The sequence below is a fragment of the Salvia splendens genome, chromosome 9, assembly GCF_004379255.2.
Source record: "Salvia splendens isolate huo1 chromosome 9, SspV2, whole genome shotgun sequence".
NCBI classification, from domain to species: Eukaryota; Viridiplantae; Streptophyta; class Magnoliopsida; order Lamiales; family Lamiaceae; genus Salvia; species Salvia splendens.
This window is the reverse complement of record NC_056040.1, coordinates 11,648,131-11,671,894: the sequence shown is the minus strand read 5'-3', so window position 1 is coordinate 11,671,894 and position 23,764 is coordinate 11,648,131. Positions and strand designations below refer to the sequence as shown.

The 23,764-nt window shown below is 35.0% G+C and overlaps 2 protein-coding genes across 3 annotated transcripts; both read right to left on the bottom strand.

The window, feature by feature from the left end:
* Positions 1 to 14,247: 14,247 nt before the first annotated feature.
* On the bottom strand, positions 14,248 to 16,802 carry LOC121748111 (xyloglucan endotransglucosylase/hydrolase protein 24-like). The gene is made up of 5 exons (XM_042142329.1): positions 16,670 to 16,802; positions 16,493 to 16,560; positions 16,004 to 16,244; positions 15,727 to 15,920; positions 14,248 to 14,644 (listed from the first exon to the last, which is right to left on the bottom strand). Exons 1-5 carry the CDS (start codon positions 16,769 to 16,771, stop codon positions 14,248 to 14,250), a joined length of 1,002 nt encoding a protein of 333 aa, XP_041998263.1. The 5' UTR covers positions 16,772 to 16,802.
* A 425-nt stretch (positions 16,803 to 17,227) lies between these two features.
* Positions 17,228 to 22,848, bottom strand: LOC121748110 (calmodulin-binding protein 60 B-like). Of its 2 annotated transcripts, none has more exons than XM_042142327.1 (9): positions 22,475 to 22,848; positions 22,121 to 22,248; positions 21,538 to 21,613; positions 20,554 to 20,612; positions 19,315 to 19,808; positions 18,899 to 19,059; positions 18,614 to 18,817; positions 18,258 to 18,495; positions 17,228 to 17,987 (listed from the first exon to the last, which is right to left on the bottom strand). In XM_042142327.1, exons 2-9 carry the CDS (start codon positions 22,240 to 22,242, stop codon positions 17,485 to 17,487), a joined length of 1,857 nt encoding a protein of 618 aa, XP_041998261.1. In that variant the 5' UTR covers positions 22,243 to 22,248; positions 22,475 to 22,848; the 3' UTR covers positions 17,228 to 17,484. The 2 variants fall into 2 exon arrangements, with proteins under 2 accessions (XP_041998261.1, XP_041998260.1); XM_042142326.1 differs by having other exon boundaries at positions 22,471 to 22,845.
* Positions 22,849 to 23,764: the final 916 nt, after the last annotated feature.

Below are 23,764 nucleotides of genomic sequence, written 5' to 3'. Positions count from 1 at the left end.
TTTTAATAAAGTGTGTTTGTTTAAATTGAATTGGGTTTTTAAAAAAAATTATAAATTAAATTGAATGAATAGTAATTAAGAGACGGTATAGAGACGGTTAAGAGACGGAGCGTTGCAGGTTCCGTCTCTTAGTTAAGAGATGGAGGCAAAAAGGACAGTGGGGCCCTCAAATAGTGCTCAAATAGTAGTTAAGAGACGGTTTAAGAGACGGTATAGAGACAGCGTTGTGGATGGCCTGAGAGATAGGAAAAGCTTTTAAGGTTCAACTCGTGAGCCGTTTACTCTAGTTTTGTTTCATTAATTCGCCAAGAAAAATTGGCAAATAGGAGGCCCCAATAAATGCGAATTTGCATTAATATTAACGTGACACCTTTTATTAAATGCGACAAAAAGTATACATTTTCCAGTTGTCTATAACACCAATTCCCTCTAACTTAAATTCATCCTTATCTTATAGAACTGCTACAGTTTTTTTTTCTTATGCTGCACAAATCAATTTTTTATTTTTTATACTATTACTAATAAGTAATAGTATAAACTAATGACTAAAGCCCAAATTTGATCCCTTATATTTCCTTTAATTTTTTTTGTCATATACATTATCTTTTATTCCTAAATAAAATGATTTGGTCTAAAATTAACATTTTCTATTAAACTTAACGGTCATACGTGTTTTAACCAAATTATTGACTTAATTATAAATTTAATTAGTCAGATTAACCTACCTAATTCAATAGTATTAAAATTTATACAATATTTTTTACATATAATAAAAAATATTAAAATTCATTAGTATAATTAGTTTCCGACAAATATATGACAACCCTATACGTTTGTTGTACATGACAACTTTAACGACAATTAACTGTGACTCGATATCCAAATGGGATTAATATCCTAATTTAGGGGAATATATGGACTAATTAAACTCCAACACGATGCACAAGATCACGTTGTATGATCGTTTGTGTATATAACAGACAGTAGGCATCGCAATTATAGCCGACATGTATTATCATCTTCCACACTATGTACTAATTAATTAACCGTCAATTTTTTTTTTTCTCACAGCGAAGTGTACTAATAATAGTTCTATTTTCAGTTATAAATTTGTGAATTAGTTGTAAAATATTTTTGAAGTTACATTAATCATGTTGAAATACCATAAATAGAATTAAGAGTTTAAGAGCATCCACAGCGGCGAGCAATTGTTCGTCCGTCCGTCCGTGCCAGCGGCGCGGCACCGCTGTCCGCCGCTGCGCTCTTGCCGCTGACACGGCGCTGCTCGATGCATCGAGCACGTCCGTGTCAGCGAGCAGGCGGCGTGCCGCGTTCTGATTGGCCAACGACATATCCGTTGGAAAATCATTTTTTTAAAATCGAAAATAATACCAAAAAATATAAAAATTATTTTCACAATCCCAAAAAAAATGGCCGTTTTTTGCCCGAATTTTTGTATTTTTTGAATTTTTTTAAATTTTTCCCCCCAAAATCATCTATAAATACACACATTCATCATCTATTTTTCATATCAAATCATCTATCATTCATCTCTAATTCATATTTTTCATACAACTTATCTACACCTTCATCTCTCACTCAAAACCTCAAATGGATTTCACCCATCTCATTGCAGAAGCGGAGCGCGAAGAACAAGAATACTACGAACAACATCGTGCCGCTTATGAAGCATATGTCGCAGCGAATACCCCCGCCCCTGCTCTTCAACCAATTAGATCAATTCGCCGTTACATCCATCGTGACCGGGAGGGAGCACACGAAAGGCTCGTTGCCGACTATTTTTTCGACCAGCCGCGGTTTCCGGAAGATTACTTTAGGCGCCGTTTTCGTATGTCAAAGCGATTGTTCATGCGTATTGTCAACACATTGTCCGCCCGTGTTAAATACTTCCAAACAGGTCCAGATGCAGCCGGTCGGCAAAGTCTCTCGGTGTTGCAGAAGTGTACGTGTGCCATCCGACAACTCGCTACTGGGCAAACGACCGACCTCTTCGACGAGTATTTGCATGTCGGTGAGTCCACTGGAATCCTTTGTCTTAAAAATTTTTGCGAGGGCGTTAATTATGTGTCTTAATTATGTAATTTTTATTTCTTAAATATGTAATTTTTATTTTTTAGGCTTTTAATTATGTAATTTTTAATTTTTAATGTATTTTGTAATATTATTCCGGGTATTTTTAGTGCATTTTAATTTTGTGGAAATGTTTTTATTTAAATTGAATAATGAAATGGTGGGACCCTTGTGCTCGTCCTTGCGGAAGAGTACGGATGTAGGTGTTGTGCTCTTGCCTAAGAAGAGGTAGAAAAAGTGGGGTCGGGCCCACATCCGTACTCGTTGACAAGAGTACAGATGTGAATGCTCTAAGAAGTATCTGGGTTGTGCCCATCCCCTGTGTAAAATAGGAGTCAACGCAAGAATTAATTAAGTCATTTGAAAAAGATACAATGGCGTAGCTGTCTAAAATCATTAATTGATCCCACTAGCTAGGTCTTGGAATCAAGTAGCATCCTTGCATCAGCAACGCCCTCTTATCTGTCTCTTATCTCGTTTCGGAGAGACGAGACGGATTAGAGACGGCGTTGCAGCCTTCCGTCTTGGTCTCGTCTCGTCTCGGAGGGACGGCTCGCGAGTCGTCTTGCCACGCGCGTTGGCGACGTGGCGAGCTCCGGTTCGTCCATGACGCCCACTCGCCGGCCACGAGTGGGCGTCGTTTTTATCCGAAAGATGTTTTTTTTAATTCAAGAAAAATTTGAAAATTAAAAAAAATCCCAAAAAATATACTAGCCGTTTTTTGCAAATTTATTATTATTTTTAAGCCCCAATTACTTCTATAAATATCAAATCATTACCACAAATTAATCCACCATAAAAAAACTCTCTATTCTCACTCAAACACTCTGCATTCTTCATCTCAAAACATTATTCTTCTCCCAAATTTAATCCATTCATGGATCCATTTGAGCAAATGCGTCGAATAAAAAAATCAAACACCCTGAATTTTCAAGTATCGTTGGAATCCACAGACTAAAAGTTCGTCGAAGCTCTCTCCCAAATTCGAAATAAAATCCTTCACCTCCCCAAGTCTATCGCTGCGAATTATTGTTGCCTCGAGCTTTGATCCCACGGAATAAGACGTCGCAACTGATGATATCTTCTTCTGCTTCTTTGAGTCTTGAGATTTTGAATTTAGAGAGAGTGAGCGGAAGATTTTAAATTATGTATTTTTTTTATTTTTTTAGGATTTTATTAATTTGGTTTTTTATTTTTTTAGAATTTTAAGTTGTAATTTTATTTTATCTAATAAAGTGTGTTTTTATTAATTGAATTTGTTGGAAATAAAAATAAAAAATGAAATTGAATGAATAGTTAAGGGATGAGATGGTTAAGAGGTGGTTAAGAGATAGAGGGTTGCAAGTGTTGTCTCTTAGTTAAGAGATGAGGTGAAAAGTACAGTGAGGCCCATGAATAGTTAAGAGATGAGACGGTTAAGAGACGGATAAGAGATAACATTGCGGATGACCTAATTGATCACATTTCCGTACCACATCTCTTCCAATTATTATTACTATTATTATATGGGGAAATAAAAAAAAGTTTGGCGTGTAACATAGATTATTATATGTATAAAATATAACAAATTATGTCATTTGATTAGATAGAATTAATCAATCAAAACTTAAGATTACGATGGCTAGCAAGTTAGGCCATCCACAACGATGTTCCTATACCGTTCCTTAAACCACTATTTGAGGGCCCCACTGTACTTTTTTACTCCATTCCTTAACTAAGGAACGGAACCTGCAACCCTCCGTTCCTTAACCGTTCCTTAAATTACTATTCATTCAATTTCATTTTTTTATTTCCAACTAAATTCAATTAAAAAAACACACTTTATTAAAAAACAAACACACTTTATTAAAAAACAAACACACTTTATTAAAAAACACACAACATTAAAAAAAATTACAACTTAAACTTAAAAAAATAAAAAGCACACAATTAAATTCCTAAAAAAATAAAAGTACACAATTTTAATAATTTCATCCGCCAAAATTTGCCCAAATGTGCTCAATTAGATCCTGTTGGAGTTGGGTGTGGGCACTAGAGTCGCGTGTCCTTGCACGAATAGATAACCGTTCTTGTATAGACGGATGCGCTCCACTTCGAGGCGGACTACTTGCGGTTGAGCTTCCGGGGGATTCGTCGTCAAACCAATTTCCCGCCTCGGGTCCTTCGTCTTGGACAATCATGTTGTGCAAGATTATGCACGTATACATGATGTCGACCATGTTTTCCAAGAACCACGTACGAGCCGGGGCTTTGATGATGTTGAAGCGCGCTTGGAGAACCCCGAACGCCCTCTCCACATCCTTGCGAGCAGCCTCCTGCTTTTGCGCAAAAAGAGCCTGCTTTGGGTTCGCAGACCCACTGCACGTCTTCACGAAGGTAGGCCACTTCGGGTAGATGCCATCGGCGAGATAGTACCCCATTTTATAAAGCCGGTTGTTGGCGACGAAGTTGATGGCCGACGCTTTACCATCCAAAACTTCGGTCAAGAGGTCGGACTGGTGGAGCACGTTTACGTCGTTGTTCGACCCGGGGATAGATGAAAATTGTGGTGGAAATAGAGAGGAATAGATGTGTGTTTGTGATTGAAATGAGTATGAAATAGAAGTATTTATAGAGTAAATAAATAAATAAAAAAAAAATAAAAAAAATACAAAACGGATATAAAAAAACGGTCACATTACCGTTGCAATTTTTTTTTTTAAATTCGATTTTTTTTTAAAAAATTGAATTATAGCGTCACCGGGACGAAGCCCACTCGCGGGGTAGCGAGTGGGCTTCACGCGTCGAATGGGAGGCCGCCACGTCGCCTCGGCGCGTGGCGGAACGTTTCGTTCCACGTTCCTCCGGAACGGAACGCGACACGGCATAGGAACGGCATGGGCACGGAATGGCGACGGAACGGAGCCTGCAACGCGTGCCGCCGCGGAACCGTTCCGCCGGAACGGCATAGGAACCGCAACGGCACAACGTTGCGGGTGCCCTTAGGCGTGATATGCTGACTATGTACATTTGCGCTTGTGTGGGTTCGCCCACTAATATAATTATTGATGTACTAGGTACTCTTCCTTAATCAAAAAGTGTGTAATTTGTTTACGTTATTAAACTAGTCTAGAAATGAAATAGTATCTCAATATCCACTGATCATTACATATTTACCCTTATTTTTGACAAATCAATGTGGTGTAATACTATAACTGAAAATTATGCTACATTACATATTTACCCTTATGCCTTAAATTTAATACAGAATATATATTATCAAATGCACTTTTATCCTTGAGATATTTGTTAGAAAGGTAAAGGAAAATAACTATATTTATTTACTAATGGAAAGATTATTTGAAAAGATATTTTACCTTATTCAATTTTTAAAAAAGTATTTTTACCTCTTCTCCACACAAAATTTAAATATATATACCTTTATTAATTTATATCTTTTTCTTGGAGATTCTCTTATATCATAAGATTTGAATATTAAGTATTATATATAAATATATCTAAAATAAGGATAGTGACCAATGTATAATCACATATTAATGTATAACCAGATATCAAATCTCACTAAATTACATACAAAAAGCACAGTTCAATCGTGCATGCACACACCCATATACAATACACACATTGCACACACACTGCATATACATACACAAACACGTAAATGTTGCCCACACCAGGGGCGGATCTAATACGGCCTCACAGGGGGCATTTGCCCCTCTTCAATATATTTCATGTAGTACTAATTTGTAATACTCCCTTCGTCCCACGTTACTTGAGGCGTTTCTTTTCGGCACATGATTTAGGAAAGTTGTGTTTAGTGGGTTAAATAAAGTTGAGGAGAGAATAAAGTAAGAGAAAGAAGAGAGAGTAATGTAAAAGAAAGAATAAAGTAGGTGAGATTAGATGTTTTGTTTTTAGCCAAAAAAAGAAATGACTCAAGAAACTTGGGACAACAAAAGTTGGAATACGACTCAAGTAACTTGGGACAAATGGAGTAAAATTTTTAAAAAAAAATTCCCTTATAAATGCCTCACCTCAAACTTTTAAAATTTCTTCTAATATATATTTTTGACCCGTTGAATTGAAATCCTGGATCCGCCCCTGGCACACACACAATAGATACCGTGCATCTTTAATCTTAAAACTCCAAAATAAAATTTAACGTAGGTGATAAATAAAAGATAAATTTTTGTATATAAATATACCATACACAAAACATAAGTAATAGTACATAAGAAAATATTGAAAATAATAACATAAGTAATACATAAAGGAAATATTTAAAATAATAACAGTAAAAATATATAAACCATTACGTAAGAAAAAATATTAAAAAAATGGAAATACTAAAAAGAGAAAGGCACATATCATAAGAAAACAGAAAGAAAAAAAGACAAAAACTAACATATGAAAAACATAAAAACGAAAGAAAACTAAATAAGATTTCGATGTATATTATGTGTGTCACAACAAAAAGAACGATTAATGACATTTTTAATGCTATTAGGGACGCTAATTTATGTATTTAATTATACTATCAACGCTTCATAAAGTGTATTTATTGTTGGTGTCCCAAATACAATTATGAGACACAAATAGAAGCGCCCTAGAGTAAAAGATTAGGATAATTTGCCTTAACTTATAGATTCTTTCTTTGGCATCCAAAATTATGCTTATTTTTAAAAAAAATTCAAACTCCTGTAATCGCGTCTTAAATTTTTGTGTCATTAAAAGAGTACTATGTTTTTTGTACCGTAAAAGAATGTTTGTAGTGTGTATGGTTGTATGTATTGTGTGGTGTGTATGCAATATGTATTGTATGTATGTTAGTATGTTATGTGTACTATGCGTACAACATATGTGTATAGTTTCTCCATATTAAATTTCATATCAATTACTTTACTTTATCAAACAAATAATTTCCAATTAAATAAGAATTAAATCCAGTGATACTAGTATAAAGTTTCAGTTTCATATATCAAACACCCCTACATGTTTTCAAATTTCAGATTAGATAGAATATATACTAGTAAGAAGTATTTTTATATTGCAGTTCCAGCAGTAGATGCCGGCGACACCGAAAACATTTTGTGTCGAAATGCCTGAATTTGCACGATACTTGCAAATTGAAATAAAACAAAAACTAAGAAATTAAAAATAAATACGGAAAAATAGTAAATTGTCTTTCTCGCCCCCTAAATGATAACATCAGTCCTATTTTCAGCGCGATTTTGGCATATCGATGTCAACCTCTGAAACTGCATCACTTTTGTATTAAAACATTCGGCCGATGGCACTTTGGGGCATAGTTTTAATGGAATGGGAATTATACTGCATAATTTTGTTATGGACAGACAATGGGATCAACTGCTAGATGCCGACAGCCATAGGTTCTTTACTGATACCTGAAAGTTGTGTCTTCTTTCTCACCTTAATAATATTCCTCTACATAGTACTTTTTACTGTAGTTTTATATTTGTGGGTAATACACCATTCTCCTCATGACCTCCCATTCTGCACAGTTTTGTGCATTATCACTTTCACCATTCCTATGTGTATATATACACAAACACAACATCTTCTTTCTCAATAAAAGCAACTTCACTTGTTAGCACTTACTAAATTTCTCTACCCTGAAATAAATCGCCATGAATAACTACAATCCCAACACTTTCCTTAACCTAAGCTTATCATCTGGCCGGGTGATAAACCTAGGGCTAGGGTTTGACGCCCCAGCGCCTGACTGGTCGCCGGCGTCGAACCCGTTGCGGGTGTTCTCGTGCAACTACTGCAGGAGGAAGTTACACAGCTCACAAGCTCTTGGAGGGCATCAAATTGGAGAGAACCATGGCCAAGAAGAGCCGGGAGTCGCACTCTGGTCCGACCAGCTCGGAACCGGTCCGGGTTGTTATGGATCATCTAGCGCACGTGGGTAGGTTATGGGTATGGCGGCGAGGATCAGCATGCTCGTGATCAGGATGAAATTAGCCAGATTGATTTGTCTTTGAGGCTTTGAATTTGGGCTTTTTATTCAGCCTAGTATATTTTTTATATTAGTAATTTGGTTTTGCTGTTGCATGTGTGTTGTTTCATGCGAGAATCAAATAAGGTATACTTCGTTATCAAGGTACTCCTATGTTTCGATCAGATTAATAGAAATTCTGAGAAGATGATCTCTCTCTCTCTCAAACACACACACATACATTGCATCAACATTTTCTTGTGTTTGTGTTGTCTTTGTCGTCTTTAGTAGAGACTAATTCATCTAATCGAAGTTACTTGATTAGAGGAAATCTTAATATGCATCAGGAAGAAAAAGGATAAGTTTCTCATGTAATGAAATAAAAGAAGTACTATTAAATTTACAATTATACTATGTTGAAGTACGAGTAATAAATTAATTACTTGTAACTCTCTCACTAGATTTGTAACAATAAATTTTACCATGCGATAAAATAAACGAAAATAATCAATATATCTCGATCGACGACTTTATAAATTATGAGTATCAAATAAAATACTACAGTCTACAGTACATATATTTTTCCAGAGCTAGTAAGATTAGAAACCAAATGGATGCATAAGTGTCTTAATTTATACTACTATATATGATATAGTATGAGTTATTATACTATGAAGGAACTAAATATTTATATATGAAAATAATTATCATAAAATAAATATTACTACTGTATATAACAGCATACAAATAAATGTCTAAGAGCAAAATTTTATTAAAGGAGTTACATCTTATAACATATACTCCATATAGAACTTGTTATTAAGAAATTATGTGATTAAAGCATTAATAATTAGTGTGCTTGTTGATTAAGGGTGATAAACCAAGAAGTGGGGATAAACAATCAGAGTTTGGCAAACCAAGCAAACCTAATTTGGATGCTGTAAATTCACGATCAACATCCTATATTAGACATATCATGCACTTGCCTCTGTCGAGATAATGTCTCACATTTGGACATCCCATTCTGTACCACTGTCCTTTTTATTCTTCACCATTGAGGGCTCTTCACAAAAAAATATTTTCTTTACCATAAATAACTTAGACAATTATATAATTTATTTTATTTATTCATGCACCATTTGTGTGTACCACTTACCTTGAGCATCACTGATTTGCAATCCATGTTAGCATTTGGCCTTTTATTTTTGTTTGATTCTTTCTTTTATATCCAATAATAAACTAAATTGCGATTATGATAATCTCTCTCTCTCTCTCTCACACACACACACACACATATATATAGAGGTGTGATCAAATACAAACTCTCTAAAATACAAACTATACAAACTATGTCACCGGAGTGTACAAATTCTGTCATCGGAGTGTACAAATTATGTCAACGGACTGTACAAATTCTGTCACCGGGGGTCGATGTCAACGGAATGTACAAATTATGTCACCGGGGGATGTACGGAGTGCACAAATTCTGTCGACGGGGGTGTCCAAATTCTGATTTTTCGATGTCAAAATGTTGACATTAGAAAAATCTCTTATATTAACCGTTGATTAATTGTATTAAGTGAGTATGATTAAAGTTTGTATAGTTTGTATTTTAGAGAGTTTGTATAGTTTGTATTTTAGAGAGTTTGTATAGGGTAGTGATAAAATGCAAACTCATATATTGTATAAACTCCATACTTTTCAACATAATGTCAACGCAGTGTAAAATTTCAAGATTTTGATGTCAACACAATGTCAATACAATGGCAACACAAGTTCAACACAGCATCAACCGTTGATATTGTGTTGACATTTTTTGTTGCTATTATTTTATCATCTGTTGATATTTTCTAACGATTCAGATTATGATTTGGAGTTTGTACAATATTTACAATTTGCATTTGAACACGTCCCTACAAATATAATTATATTTTTTACCTCTAATTTCAAAGAGGTGAATAAAATCAATCGTTAATCATTATGATGCAGTCTGTAAGATATCAGAGAAAAAAATACTATAAAAATGAAAAGTGACATTTTAATTCAGACGCAGTTTATTATAGAACTTTAAAATTTATGGAAAATAATATGAAACCTAATTCAGAAATGAGCATCTTATGATTAAAGAATAGATGTAGTACATATGTAATTTGAAGTTACGAAAGTAAGAATATAGTTACTATAATTTGAAATTAGAATAACTTTACTTTTTTATGGGAGAGGTACGTTACATCTTAGATAGTGATTCATTGCACGTTTTCATGTCATTTATTTTCCAAGTGGATTGCTTACACGTGTCAAGTATTGCAAAATGATTTTAGCTCAAGTCACTGGCTTGCGACAAGCACATATTGCGTACGATTGATTACACGTTATTTGGTGCATTTTGAAATTAATTATTGTGACATCTATGTTAGGATCGTTGACTGCAACATTAGTTTGATATTGTCCGCTTTAGGTCAAACCCGCACGGATTTGTTTTTGGGTCACTCCCAAAAGGCCTCAAACTAATTAGGGTTGGACAGGAATTATATACACCTTCCAACTTCCCTCCCTCATCCGATGTGGGATGAGTTTGTAACCCAAAAACCTCCCCTCAAACCGAGACCACATCGGAAACGCAGTAGACACGAACATGGGTTGTTCCAGCCCTGGCCCCTGGGTCATCCTGGGCCCGACTCTAACCCGAGTCCTTCAGGGCCCGACCCTAACCGGGGCTCATCCAGGCACAACCCATAGCCACCTGGGCTCTGATACCACTTGTTAGGATCGTCGACTGCAACATTAGTTTGATATTGTCCGTTTTGGGTCAAGCCCGCACGGATTTATTTTTGGGTCACTCCCAAAAGGCCTCAAACTAATTGGGGTTGGACAGGAATTATATACACCTTCCAACTTCCCTCCCTCATCCGATGTGGGATGGGTTTGCAACCCAACAATCTATACACGTGTATATATATATATATATATAAAAGTAAAAATTATTACACATCATGCAGCATAAATTTACTCACAAAATGAATATTACTACTATTGATATAAACTAAAAAAATTAAATTCAAATTTTGATAGTAACGAGCAATTTAGGTAGTAAGATACTTTCTTTGGAACTAATAGGTTCAGAGATTGAGTCAGTACAAAAAGAAAATAAATAATCTCGTTTTTTTGGAAAAAAAATTAAACCCTAAAATGCAATATGTATATACTCCCCCATCCATGAAAAATATGCAATATTTGATGGACACGGGTTTTAAATATATACTCCATCCGTCCACGAAAAATAGGGCTCTTTGTGAATGACACAAGTTTTAATATAGAATTGGTAAAGTAAGAGAGAAGGGAGAGAGAAGTAGTGTTAGTGGAATGAGAGGTTCATATTATAAGTAAGAGAGAAGGGAAAAAGTAAGAGAAAAGTTGTTAAAAACTTTTTTTTTTTGAATATACCCTATTTTTCGTGGACAACCAAAAATGACAAATGTGTCCTATTTTTCGTGGACGGAGGGAGTATATAGTTGGTAGATTTTAGTGGATATATATGATAGTTGATAAAAGATTAGTATATAGTATAATATAAGTTCTCAGGTTGAAACATAAATTACAATGTGTATCCTAAAAAGAAAGCTGCATACTTTTTTGTAAAAGAAAAAAAAACTATTTTTTGTGCATCGTGCGAGGAGCAAATGCAGTTCGAAATACTATGTCAAAAATTGCTCAACTGTTACTTGTTTTCAATCTTTTGACAAGGATAGAGTTTCACAATTGCTATTTGAGAAAGTAGTATGTCTATGAGTATATCCTTTATTATGTTAAAATTCACAAATTGTTCTTATTTTATTATTTACTAGCACTTTTTTATGTTGCGAAAAAGGACTACAACCGATAAGATGCGCTTGCCACTAATAGGAGTTGAATTTGTTAATTAGGTATATGCGCCCATAGGCCATAGTTTACAGGCAAGGGTAACCCTATATTTTTGTTTATGTTTAGCAATTTGTTAATTTAAAATTACATTACAATATATACAATCCAACACAATCGACAACATTTGAAGAAATTAAAACTATAGCTTTCAATTCAGCGTATGATAAGTCTTAAAAGTTGGAAAACCATGATTGAGTTGAGGTTTTCTGATTTTACGAGGAGACAAATTTCGTACACTTTATATCATATTTGTCCGCCATATTATATAAAAATTATTAGGGTATGAGAAAATAAAAAAGTGAGCAGATGCGTAAGAATCATGTTTTCCATTATGATATTGCGTTGAGGTTTCAAACAATATTTCACAAAGTTTGATAATGGCTACAACATCTCATCGAATTAAATTTTTACAATGTTTGGAGTAGGTGAATTTTGCAATGAAGCTCGTGTGAGTGAGTATTGGACTATTAGTTGGATCCAATTTGCCATTTACAATTTGAATAGTCTTTGAATTCCAAGAGGAGTTAAAGTTGTACTCGACTTACAAAGCGGCAATTACCACTATTATTTTTGTCAAATACTAGAATAAGCTGAAGTACCCGAGCCATTATAATTTATTTTACTCATTTCATCCACGATTATGTGTTAAGTGATTTAAGTTGACTTGACTCAGCTGGCTGAAGAAATACTATTATGAAAAGTGTGCGAAAAAGGTTATTTGTGCGAGATCTATTATTAGAAAAAGAAAATAGAGTATTAGTTTTCTAATAAAATATGAGTAGTATAAGTTAATTAATGGAATCTAAAATGTAGTATTAAGTAGTATTACCCAACATAGTAAAAAGTAAATAATTTACTTAATTGTGATCCGATGGAAAAGGGAAACAATAATTTACTTAATAGTGATCCGATGGAAAAGGGAAACTTGAGACATTTAGGGAGTAACTAATTAAGTGGGTATGAAATGAGAAAGAAATATTATTAATAAATTGGATATAGTAGCTAAGTTTACTTGTTAACTGACTTTGTGCGCCTACAATTCTTTTTTGCTTTCATAAACAAAGCGGCTAATTATAATTTACATCCTTTTCTACAATAACAACGCCAATATAATTTTTTTCTTTGAAATACTCCCTCCGTCCCATGTTACTTGCACTTTTCATTTTAGGCTATAAATTTGAGATAGATTTTTAATGTATTTAAATTAGAATTTTAAGTGTAATGAGACATCAATTAATAAAGGAGCTCTTAACTTAATCTAACATATTAATTACATACATTAATTCTAATTTAAACTATAAATAGTGTAAGTAGTTTGTGACGAGCCGAAATGGAAGAGTGCAAGTAACATGGGACGGAAGGAGTATACTACTTCATAAAGTCTTAATTAATTTATTACTTTTGGTAATATGCTAGATAGATAAAAATAATATTCCATCCATCATACTCTAAGTGAAGCATTTCTTTTCCGACACGAGATTTTATACAGTGCTATTTGTGAGTTAAGTGGAGAGATAAAATAAAAGAAGGAAAAGTAGAGGGAGTGATGTTTTCATTTTTAGAAATGTGTCATTTAGAATGAGACATCCTAAAAAGGAATGTGTCACTTAGAATGAGACGGAAGTAATATTTTAGGGAAATGCTATGTGGCCACATTATGGCTGGCCATAATAGGATATTTTGGTCAATATACATACCAAACAATTAATAAATTAATAAAATCATAAAGATATTCATATATTCTGATTTAAAAGTAGTTATAGATATTAAACAATTAAATTATAAAATATAAAACAATAAATTAAAGTTTAAAAAAACTGAGTGGATATCTAACATAAGAAACGAAAATGAGCTACATATTCAAAGTTCCAAGATGATTTGACGACTTAGTCTTTTATGTGTATTATTTCGGGACAAAGGGTAAATTAGTCTTAGATAATTGTTACTTTTAAGATGAACTAAATCCAAGTAAATAAGCATTAAAGGTAACAATATTTTATTTTTATGGCCAGCCACATTATCGTCATTTAGCACTACTCAATATTTTAACTTACATTTATTTGAGATGCCAAAATCTGTCAGAGATCCGTTGGCAAGTCAATACACTCAGACATTTTTCGGCGGTAAATTTTGATGATAATATGAGTGTTTTTCAAGTATGGTCAACCATCTATTTTTTTAATATTCAATCATACATTCTATTCAATAACTATTACACATAGTGAAATGAACATGTCTCCAATTTTTTTTTTAAATGAAAAAATGCAATGAAACTAATTATGTTTGCATTCACGGGCAGGGCCCTTAGGAAACCTCCATCTATCCTTGCAATAATCATAGACCATATGATCGCTTTGCAGCTTCTTCATCCTGGCCCTACTCTGGCTGTCCAGCTCCGTGGTGAGCACTTCCTTAGTGGAGAAGTCGGCGTCCATGCACGAGGAGGTTCTAGTGAGGCGCGACCAGACGCAGCCGTCTAGGGAGTAATTCCTGTAGGCGGCCGTGAATGGAGCGAGGCTCCAATCAGTCTTTACTAGGCCGTGTTGTGTCGCCCAATCCTCGGCGTCCCACAAACTCGAATAAATCCTCATTGGTTGATCTCTAAGGTATGGAACCCCTAAGTTCTCTATGTTCTTGAATTCCCTTATAGCAATGTTGTCCACCAACCACCTGATATTTTATCATCATTTCATTTTTATTGTCAAATTATAAGCTAGTTTAAAGAACATGCGAGTATTTATTGGGGAAAATTGCCTAAAAAGTCACAAACTTTGGGGGAAGTTTAGTTTTTCCCACAAATTATAAAAGTTGCGCTTAAAGTCACGAACTTTATAGGATCGTGCAAATTTCCCAAACTACCGACCTGACGACATATTTCCGTTAAAAACTTATCTCACGTGGCATGCCGGAGGCTTGACTGGGCAAAATTTTTGACTGAGCACAAAACGACATCGTTTTATGCTTTTTTTATTGAATCTTCTTTATACGTCGTCAATTTCATCCCTAAACCGTTTGTCGACGATTTCACTCTTGTCGATTACGTTTTTCGTCGATTGAATTGGGGTTGCACTTTCGAAATCAGCCAAAAAGAGGTTATATTACCCATGTTTAAGGTTAAGCCAGAAATTTTGCCAAGTCATGCCTTCGGCATGCCACGTGGGATAAGTTTTTAACGGAAATATGCCATCGGGTCGGGTAGTTTGGGAAATTTGCACGATCGGATAAAGTTCGTGACTTTAGGCGCACCTTTTATAGTTTATGGAAAAAACCAAACTTTCCCCAAAGTTTGTGACTTTTTAGGCAATTTACCCTATTTATTATTAAATTGAACTTTAAAATTGATATTTGAAAAATGGTGTTTGCACTTTTAGGTTTTTGAGCTAGAAAAAATCTATCTGGAACATGCAAAATTTCATTTGAGAATTTTTTTTCTTTTTTACCCCTCAGCCCTAAATGTGCATAAATGTCTTTCTATTCCCTCCTTTAATGTAATGGCTCTTTGTATTTATGAAATCTTTTCCTAATTACTTGAAATATCAATTAAGATTTCATAAATATAAAGAGTCACTGCAATGTTGGAAGAGAAAGACATTTATACCCTTTTTATGACTGAGGAATAAAAAAGGAAAAATGGCCTAAAAAAGTGATGTGCTTTTTTTTCAAGTTTATAAGGACCTAAAAAATGCATTTCGAAGGACCAATTTTAAAATTTACTCTTATTATTAAGCTAAATAAAGAAGGAAAGTACTTACATAACGCATTTGGGATTCCAAAGAATGGAATAAGTATGAAAATCTGCAGTTGGATCAAACCAAAGAAAGAATTGCTGCTCCCTCTCACCCTTCCCTTGGCTGAAGATGTTAGTGTGGAGTGTGTACGGATTTCCACTTGAATTTCCCAAAAATTCAAAATCGATCTCATCATGGAAGTCGCCATGTGACGAAAACTGTCACATATATATAAAAAAAAACATTTGTTAATCGAGACCATAAATAAATAACATATTGGGTGACAAATTATGTAACTTACATAATAAGTCGTGACTGTGCCTGCGGAGTTGCCTGGGACAAGCTTCATTTGCATGTCCACTTTTCCGAACAACAACTCTCTCCTTGATTGGAAGCCGGAGCCGGATTTCTTGTCGAGGGACAACGTCAGGAGCTCGCCGTCGTTCAGCACGTGCGCGTGTTCCTCGCCCCACGACACGATGAAGTGCTGGTTAAATGTTCCATTTCGAGCTTCAACTGTGTTGTCTGATGATTGATTAATGCTGCAAAGTGCAAACTTTCATGTTGTTAATTGCCCAATTTGATTAGGCAAATTTTTTTCACTAATGTCCCAATCAAATTAAGTTTATTAATCTCCAATTTGAGTTTATTGCTCACAATTGGAATTTAATCATGCATGAGTGTGCCTCATTTAGTCAAGGCTAGGCTTTTTGAAGGTTTGGCAAATAAATAGAAATCTAAAGGCCTTGAGACACTTTTGTACGTGTCTTAAAATAAACGAAACTCACACCTTTTATATGTTGTCATTTCTTGATTATGTTCAGTTGTGAAGATCTTCTGTGAAATAAGTATGTCCAACTGCGAAAATATTGCAACAAAGTTTGAATATTCTTCTTGACACGAGCATTCATCATCGATTATCAATGCACGTCATGTATATAAAAATGATATGAATGCAAATTGGGACCTTGAAGACGAAGATGGCGGAAAAGATGATGAAGGCCAAGTAGGGTAGGAATTGCTTATTCGAACGAGGAGGCTGATGCTGGTGATTAATCCTCGGTCGCATAATGTTCGATTTCTTCAAACACAAATCTGCAGTTTTCTCGAATTTCAACTATCATTATAACATGAAATATATGATTCCTCGTCGATCTTTTTTATGTTTCGTGCATTTTTTTTCTTCTTTCTTTTTTTGTTTTTGTTTGATGTTTTTGTGTTTGTGGTTTGTGCAAGATAGAAATAAAAGTTTTTAGCCATTAGTATTGCGAGTGACAAAACGATGGTCATCCGTTAGTCTTGGATATTGGTGTGTTTGGATCGCTAATATTCACTATAGGTTAATTTGTTTGACTACTTTTCACTATCAATGCTTCCTATATCAAATATACGCGTGACAAAATCAATTAATTCTTTCCTATCTACAAAATTTTGAATGTATTTTCAAATATATTTTGTCTAGCACTTGCAAATTAATCCCTCCGTCCGCGATCAAGAGTCTCGGTTGAGTAAACAACAAGCTGTATACCGAATTCAAAGTATATGAATTTCATGACCAATTCATTATACAGTACATGTTCAACATACATACAGAGTGTAAGCAACAATAAACTTACTGTACAGATGAATGTACATAAAATCAACAAACTGTCTTCAAAGTTCTGAGGATTTATAATTCAATACACTCGAGCGAAATTCCACGAATCCTACTGGCATTAACAACGAGTAGCAGTTGTCAGGCGTCGTCTGGTTTGAATGTTAACTCGAATCTCTGAAGGAAAGTCATTCATCATCTAACTCCACGATGCGTGCCCTCCTCTCTGCTGCTTTCTTCCTGATAAAGATGCCCCACCTCATTGCAGCCTTGATCTTCAGCCAGCCAGCAACAGCCTTCCCGGAACGGGCTCCATCCTCTCCATAACTGAACCCAGGAGAAGGTGACTGCAAGTTATAAGTAGGGAAGCTAAATCCGTCTTCAGGAGCACTGCTGGAGGGGTGGCCTCCCATGCTGAAAACCTGAAGCAAGTGTTGCATATCTTCGTTTTCCAGCATTTCATGACTTCTCATGCGAATTTCGTCCTCTGACAAGAAGTCATCAACGCCCTTACTTCGGGAACTAGACCAGTCCTCGAAAGGAGTCAAAGGACCAAGAGCAAGGTTAACTCTGTTATCGTATGTGGCATTTTGGTTTTGGGAATGGTTGACCTGCGGCTGGTGTGGGGTATAAGCGGGCAGTTCAAACGGGGCCTGGGAGGAATATCTGGTGCTCACATTCTCGTTGTAACCTGAAAATTGTTTTGCAGAAATAAGGCATTAGTCATTTCAAATACAGCCTCACAAACAAATATTTCCCAGGCTGTCTTGGCTTTGACTAAATGGACCGATGCAATATTAAAGTTACCAGCAAGTGAGATCCTGCAGCTACATAGACCAACACAGACAAGAAACAACAACGAAGGTAAAGAATATTTACACACATTCTAATCAGTTTGTACACTATTATAGGGGATTTATTGTATAACAATTTAAACAGTTTTCAATAAGTTGATGCTCACCTCCAACCATCACACTATGATCTATCGACGTAGATTCAGAGGGAACAGTTGCCAACAATTTCTGTGGTGGAAGTTGGTTATCTAAAGATAGAGAATAGTCAACTGAACCCAGAGGTAGTTCACTTTTGGATGTGTTTGGCTTCTCAGTCTGCATAAAATTTAACAATGATTTTCCATCATACTCTAAAACTTGACTCCAGTTGTCATATGCTTTCTTCAACCATGTATCCACATAAACCTACACGAACAATAGTACTTAAGTTAATTGCTGCAAAATTTGATTGCAGTTTCCCACACAACAAAACCATCTCCAGCACATGAGTGTGCATGCTCCAATTGGAAGTGCATTGACCTACCTTCTGGCTATCAGTTAGTGAATCTGCGGGATAATATTGCTCATTAGCAATGAGGCCACTCAGCGCATAGATATTGTTAAAAACAACACCTACGTTTCTTGTATCATCGGGGTAGTACACATAAAGCTTCCCACCCAGGGCACAAGTCTTGGCGTGCTCTATGAGAGCATCCCACATTTTATTTGACATGCCACTACCAAGAATCTGCCAACAGCCCAACACCAGATATCGGAGTCAAAACAATTCAGAAGCATCGTAACCAAGGTATAGTTTACAAATACTTACTGTCCGCAACTTCTGCGAGTCTTTGACTACAAGCCGCAGGAAGTCTTCCACAGTATATATGTTGGCTTTAGTAAGCCTCTTGTGGAATGATCCATCCTTCCCAATTTTCTCCAATCTCCATACTTCATCATTCAATGCAGGTGGGTAATGCTTCTTGTACACTATCAAAAATAAGGCCATATCAGTAAATAGCATAAATTGGGAATACTCAAAAGTGCATGATGTTTATTTGGAATAAAAAGAAATAACTCTCGATTGGATATCTTTAATCAAGCTTCCATGTTTGCAGTTATAAAAACTCAACCAGATGTATGTATAAAACTATAACTGAGCTATATCATGCAAGTATAGTCATTCCTATAATAATGCACCCTGGGTCAAAATTGAAGGATTATAATGATATATTAGCTACATACATTCCCCTCGGTGATCTTTGACAGTAAAAGCTTCTGTTTTCGCTTCCCGGATGCGTAGATCCTGACTATAACCTGATGCAACTTTCAGACCAAGCCTGAACTTCCTGCTCCTTATCCAGCTGGAATTATCTGTAAATGTGAGATCACCTAGTGTTCCCACACCTTCCTTGAGTGTGACTTGTAAATCCCCAGTCAAAAGAGGTCTTTTTCCTTCACGTTCTTTGACAATATGGCTTTCAAATTCTTCCTGACTCCAGCCTTCATCATCCTCATTGCTGAAATCACCTTCCAGCACAAAAATATCCAGCTTTGCAGAAGATTCTGGTCCAGATGGTACAACACGTCCTGTGTCGGCATCTATTAGTACAATATGAATTGCAGCACCCTGCTCCCCTTCTACCTTCCCTCCAGTGAAAAGTGGAAGAGAAAGCCTAGACCTGAAGTGTAACTGCAAGTTTCTTCTATCTGAGCATTCGATTTGTTTAGGTGGCAACCTGAATTTAGAAGTTTCAGAAATAATAAACAAAAAACAGCTGAAATAATGTAGCACGGTAAAGAAACTACTGATGGCCCATTTATAAATAATGGCACCAAAGTGCGCTAGCTTGATCATACGCTGTATGTTTGTATGCATTTTGATGAGATATTTTCTAGACTTAGATATAGGCATGTGAAGTATGTTGATAGAGCAAACGAAAAATGGAATCACAAAGTCTTGAAATGTCAAAATCAGAGAAATCGTGAGCAACATACTTTAATAATTTTTAGGTAATTTTCCAAACAACAGAGAACAAGAAATTAAGTTAATGATTCAGTATCAAATTCTTTGATGTTTCATGCAAAGAGCCTGGAATGTTACAATACTGAAAAATACAGCATTATCTTATGTATAAAAAATCAAAAGTATAAACCATATTTAATAAGAGAACATATTTATCTGCTCATTTGATCTCTCTAGACATTAAGGTCTGGGTTAATGCATGCTAACTCCTACTCAGAAGATTCTCTTTCTCGTGCTTCAACTACTCTCTTATTAAAGCACACCACAGAGCTCCTCAGAACTTGAGCAGTTCATAGAATGAAGGCACAGGTGAGGTACAATACCAAAATTTACTTTGTCGAAAATGCTGCCACAATAACTTTTGACAGGAATACAACGCCGCCAGAGTTTCAGACTTTCAGACATTTAAAGCATAAATCAATTAGCATAAAATAAGCTTTATTACATTCAATTTCTACCTTCCATTGATTTGGGCTGGACCCAGCTTAGCCAAAGCTCTTTCAACTTCTTCACTGACCTATAAAAGAAAGAGATACGAATAAGGCTAAAAAGCTTATGATAATGCCATTGATATTGAGGCTTTCAGTGAAGACCATTCTTTCATGAAAGAGACCGTGGTCATTAGGGGTGTGCATTCGGGTTTCGGTTCGGTTTTTTGCCAAAACCGAACCAAAACCGAAAAACCGAAAAACCGAATTTAGTTCAAAATCCAAACCGAACCGAACCCGAAAAACCAAAAAACCGAAAAAACCGAAAACCAAACTTAAAAAACCGAAAAACCTAAAAAAATAAATATAATAGAAATATATATTTATATATGTGTATTTTATTTTATTTTATATATACTATAGAATATTTATATATAATATAAAATTAATAATACATATAATATATATTATATAGTAGAATATATTAAAAGAATATATATATATTATATATAATATAATATATTAAATTAATAGAATATATATATAATTCGGTTTTTCGGTTTTTCGATTTTTTTTCGCCCGAACCGAACCGAACCGAAAAACCGAAATTTTTTTATTTTTAAAACCGAACCGAATTTCAAAATTTCGGTTTGGTTCGGTTCGGATATTCGGTTTCCGGATTTTTTGCTCACCCCTAGTGGTCATATATATGGGCATGGTTTAATAATGAGTAATGTATATGAATTATTTCAGTTTAGAGAACATCCATAATCTAGAAACAAGTTTTGGTTTCATGTTGGTATTAATTTCATTCCAACATCAAACAAAAAAGGAAGAGGGAGAGTGGGTGACGTTTTTCTTGTCTATATTAGATATACAATGACTTTGATTCACATAAAAATAACAATAGAAGAACCCAAAGATAAAATCCACATTCCAATCATTCTACCTAGAGTAACCAAATGTACAATTCAGTAGAATTTCACAACAAAATACACATGCATTCATCATTACCACTCTTCGAAGAATCGGTTCCAGAGACGAGCAGAGCTTCTGGAGGCTATCCACCCTAAGAGCCTCCACAATAACGCTGCATAAAAGCATGCCGCTTTATCAGAAAATAGAAATTTCCAATTTCCCTCTCACAAGTCAAGTAAACATAGCATTTGAGAAGAAGCATAATCGAACTTATAGTCAAATGTGTCAACGGACAACCAGCCCAACTGGTTTCCCTCCTACATATTAAAGAATTGAACTAAAGTCTATGTTCTTGTGTTAGACTCTACACGAATCAGTTGTGATGATCAGTCGACTTCATAGTGAAATGCTACAAAACATCATGATTTAATAACATAGCGGCCCTCGAAACTCCAACCAAATTGCTTCAACATCAGTTTATGCACAACTTGCAAAAGTTCTTCAACTTCATATGAAGACTTCGAAGACCCACCCAGTTGCAATTGCAGCAACTCATAACAAGTGAAGTAAGAACTAAGGCTAAGCGGGCAAAATATAATTTATTTCCATATATAGTTAAAAGACTCACAATTAGAAATAATTACACAAAAAAGCGATGATTTTAATAAACTCTTTCTACCTAGCTAAAGCAGGTCGCTTTTTATCTGGCTTCTGCTGATCTTCATCTCCCCCACCATCTTCCAAATTCCTCTTTCCTCCCGCTTTCATCGAATTTGTTCTCTCCATATACCTCGTATGCATTTTGCACTACAAAAACACCAGAAACAAGCACAAATCAATCAGCAACCCATAAAACCAAGAAACATCACAGAATCATAAACGAAGTCAAACAGATCTCAACTCCCCAAAAAATCACAAACCCATATCAATTTTCAGCTCAAAAGCCCAGATCCCTCAAACAGATCAATCAACACAAAAATCGCATCACCCCCAAATCAAGACACACACTCAATTACAACCAAAACACACCTACTGAGCTGATTGGAGGCAAAACCAGATGTGGTTGCTACTCCGTGATTGTATCGAAGACTGGAGCCAAGACCCCCTTTTTATAGCAACAGTGACAGAGCAAGAAGAGTAGGTCGCTACTTTATCCAGAACTACGGTTCCGAAAATTGAGGATAAAAAAAGAAGAAAAGCAAGAGCTTTGGATGTTTTGCCCTTTTGCTATTGATGAGAGTGTATATAATAGAAACCATTGGTTGAACGTGGGATGTGTACTAGATATAGTAGTTTATCGTATTTCCGGCATCTATTTCACAGGGGTTTCAAGTTCAGGAAAATCGCCTACCGTTGGATTGGCAAAGTGTGACGTCCTCGAATTACGTCAGCATTTGTCTCCCATAAATTTGAGAGCTTTGGATAAAGTAGTAGAATTAGCATTTAATTGAGGAAGCTCACAGCATTGCTGTCGTAGAAGGAGATGTAAGAAGACACAATGAAGCTTACAAATTACAACATTGTCGTAGATAGATTATGGGACGAACTATGAGAATTGAACAACCGTGAACAAAAATCATTGGGAAATTGGACACATTCTTACTAATGATTTTAATTGAAAAAATGTTACTCTCTCCCTTCTATAGTAATGAAGGCGTTTATTTTTGGCATGATTAAGAAAAAAATTGTGTTACGTGAGTTAAGTAAAGCGAGAATAAAGTGAAAAATGAAAAAAAAAAAAGTAGAGAGATGAAGAGAGAAAAAAGTAATAGAAAGTAAAGTAGATGTGTAAAAATGTGTTGATTTTTACTAAAAAGAAAAATGAATCTATTACTATGGAACGTATCAAAATGGCAAAATGACTCTATTAATATGGAACGGAGGGAGTATTATTAATTTAAGAAAGAAAGAAAAACGAGATAAGGAATGTGGTAGATCTATACATTTGGCCCAGTCTACATGGATTTATAAAGGTTGTGTACAGAGACTCAAAGGCCCAGTAAAGCCCAATACCAACTAAAGGTTTCTTGATAACCATACTTTAATTAATGGAGTAGTAATAAATGAAGGCTGTAGACTTGTACTTAATAGTTATTCTAAATTTAATTTTTATTTTGTTATTATTTGATTATAAATTATTATTGTACACAATCTAATATCGCAAAATTTATTTACTATTATTGGTTGAAAAAAACACTAACTTTGAATAAAATTTACTCCTATTTTTGCAAATTTAAAACTTGCTCTTAAACATTATCAACTTATAAATAAATATTACCCTTTTATTTTAATCAATCCTAATTTTAAAAGTCGAATAATTATA

Coding starts and splice junctions, on each gene's coding strand:
- LOC121748111 (XM_042142329.1), bottom strand. CDS start 16,771: ATGCGACCGAGGATTAATCACCAGCATCAGCCTCCTCGTTCGAATAAG. Junction 16,561..16,669: donor CCGCCATCTTCGTCTTCAAG/GTCCCAATTTGC, acceptor ATATTTTCGCAG/TTGGACATACTTATTTCACA. Junction 14,645..15,726: donor TGGAATCCCAAATGCGTTAT/GTAAGTACTTTC, acceptor ATAAAATATCAG/GTGGTTGGTGGACAACATTG.
- LOC121748110 (XM_042142327.1), bottom strand. CDS start 22,242: ATGCATACGAGGTATATGGAGAGAACAAATTCGATGAAAGCGGGAGGA. Junction 20,613..21,537: donor AACCGATTCTTCGAAGAGTG/GTAATGATGAAT, acceptor TTTCTTTTATAG/GTCAGTGAAGAAGTTGAAAG. Junction 18,818..18,898: donor ACTCGCAGAAGTTGCGGACA/GTAAGTATTTGT, acceptor GGCTGTTGGCAG/ATTCTTGGTAGTGGCATGTC.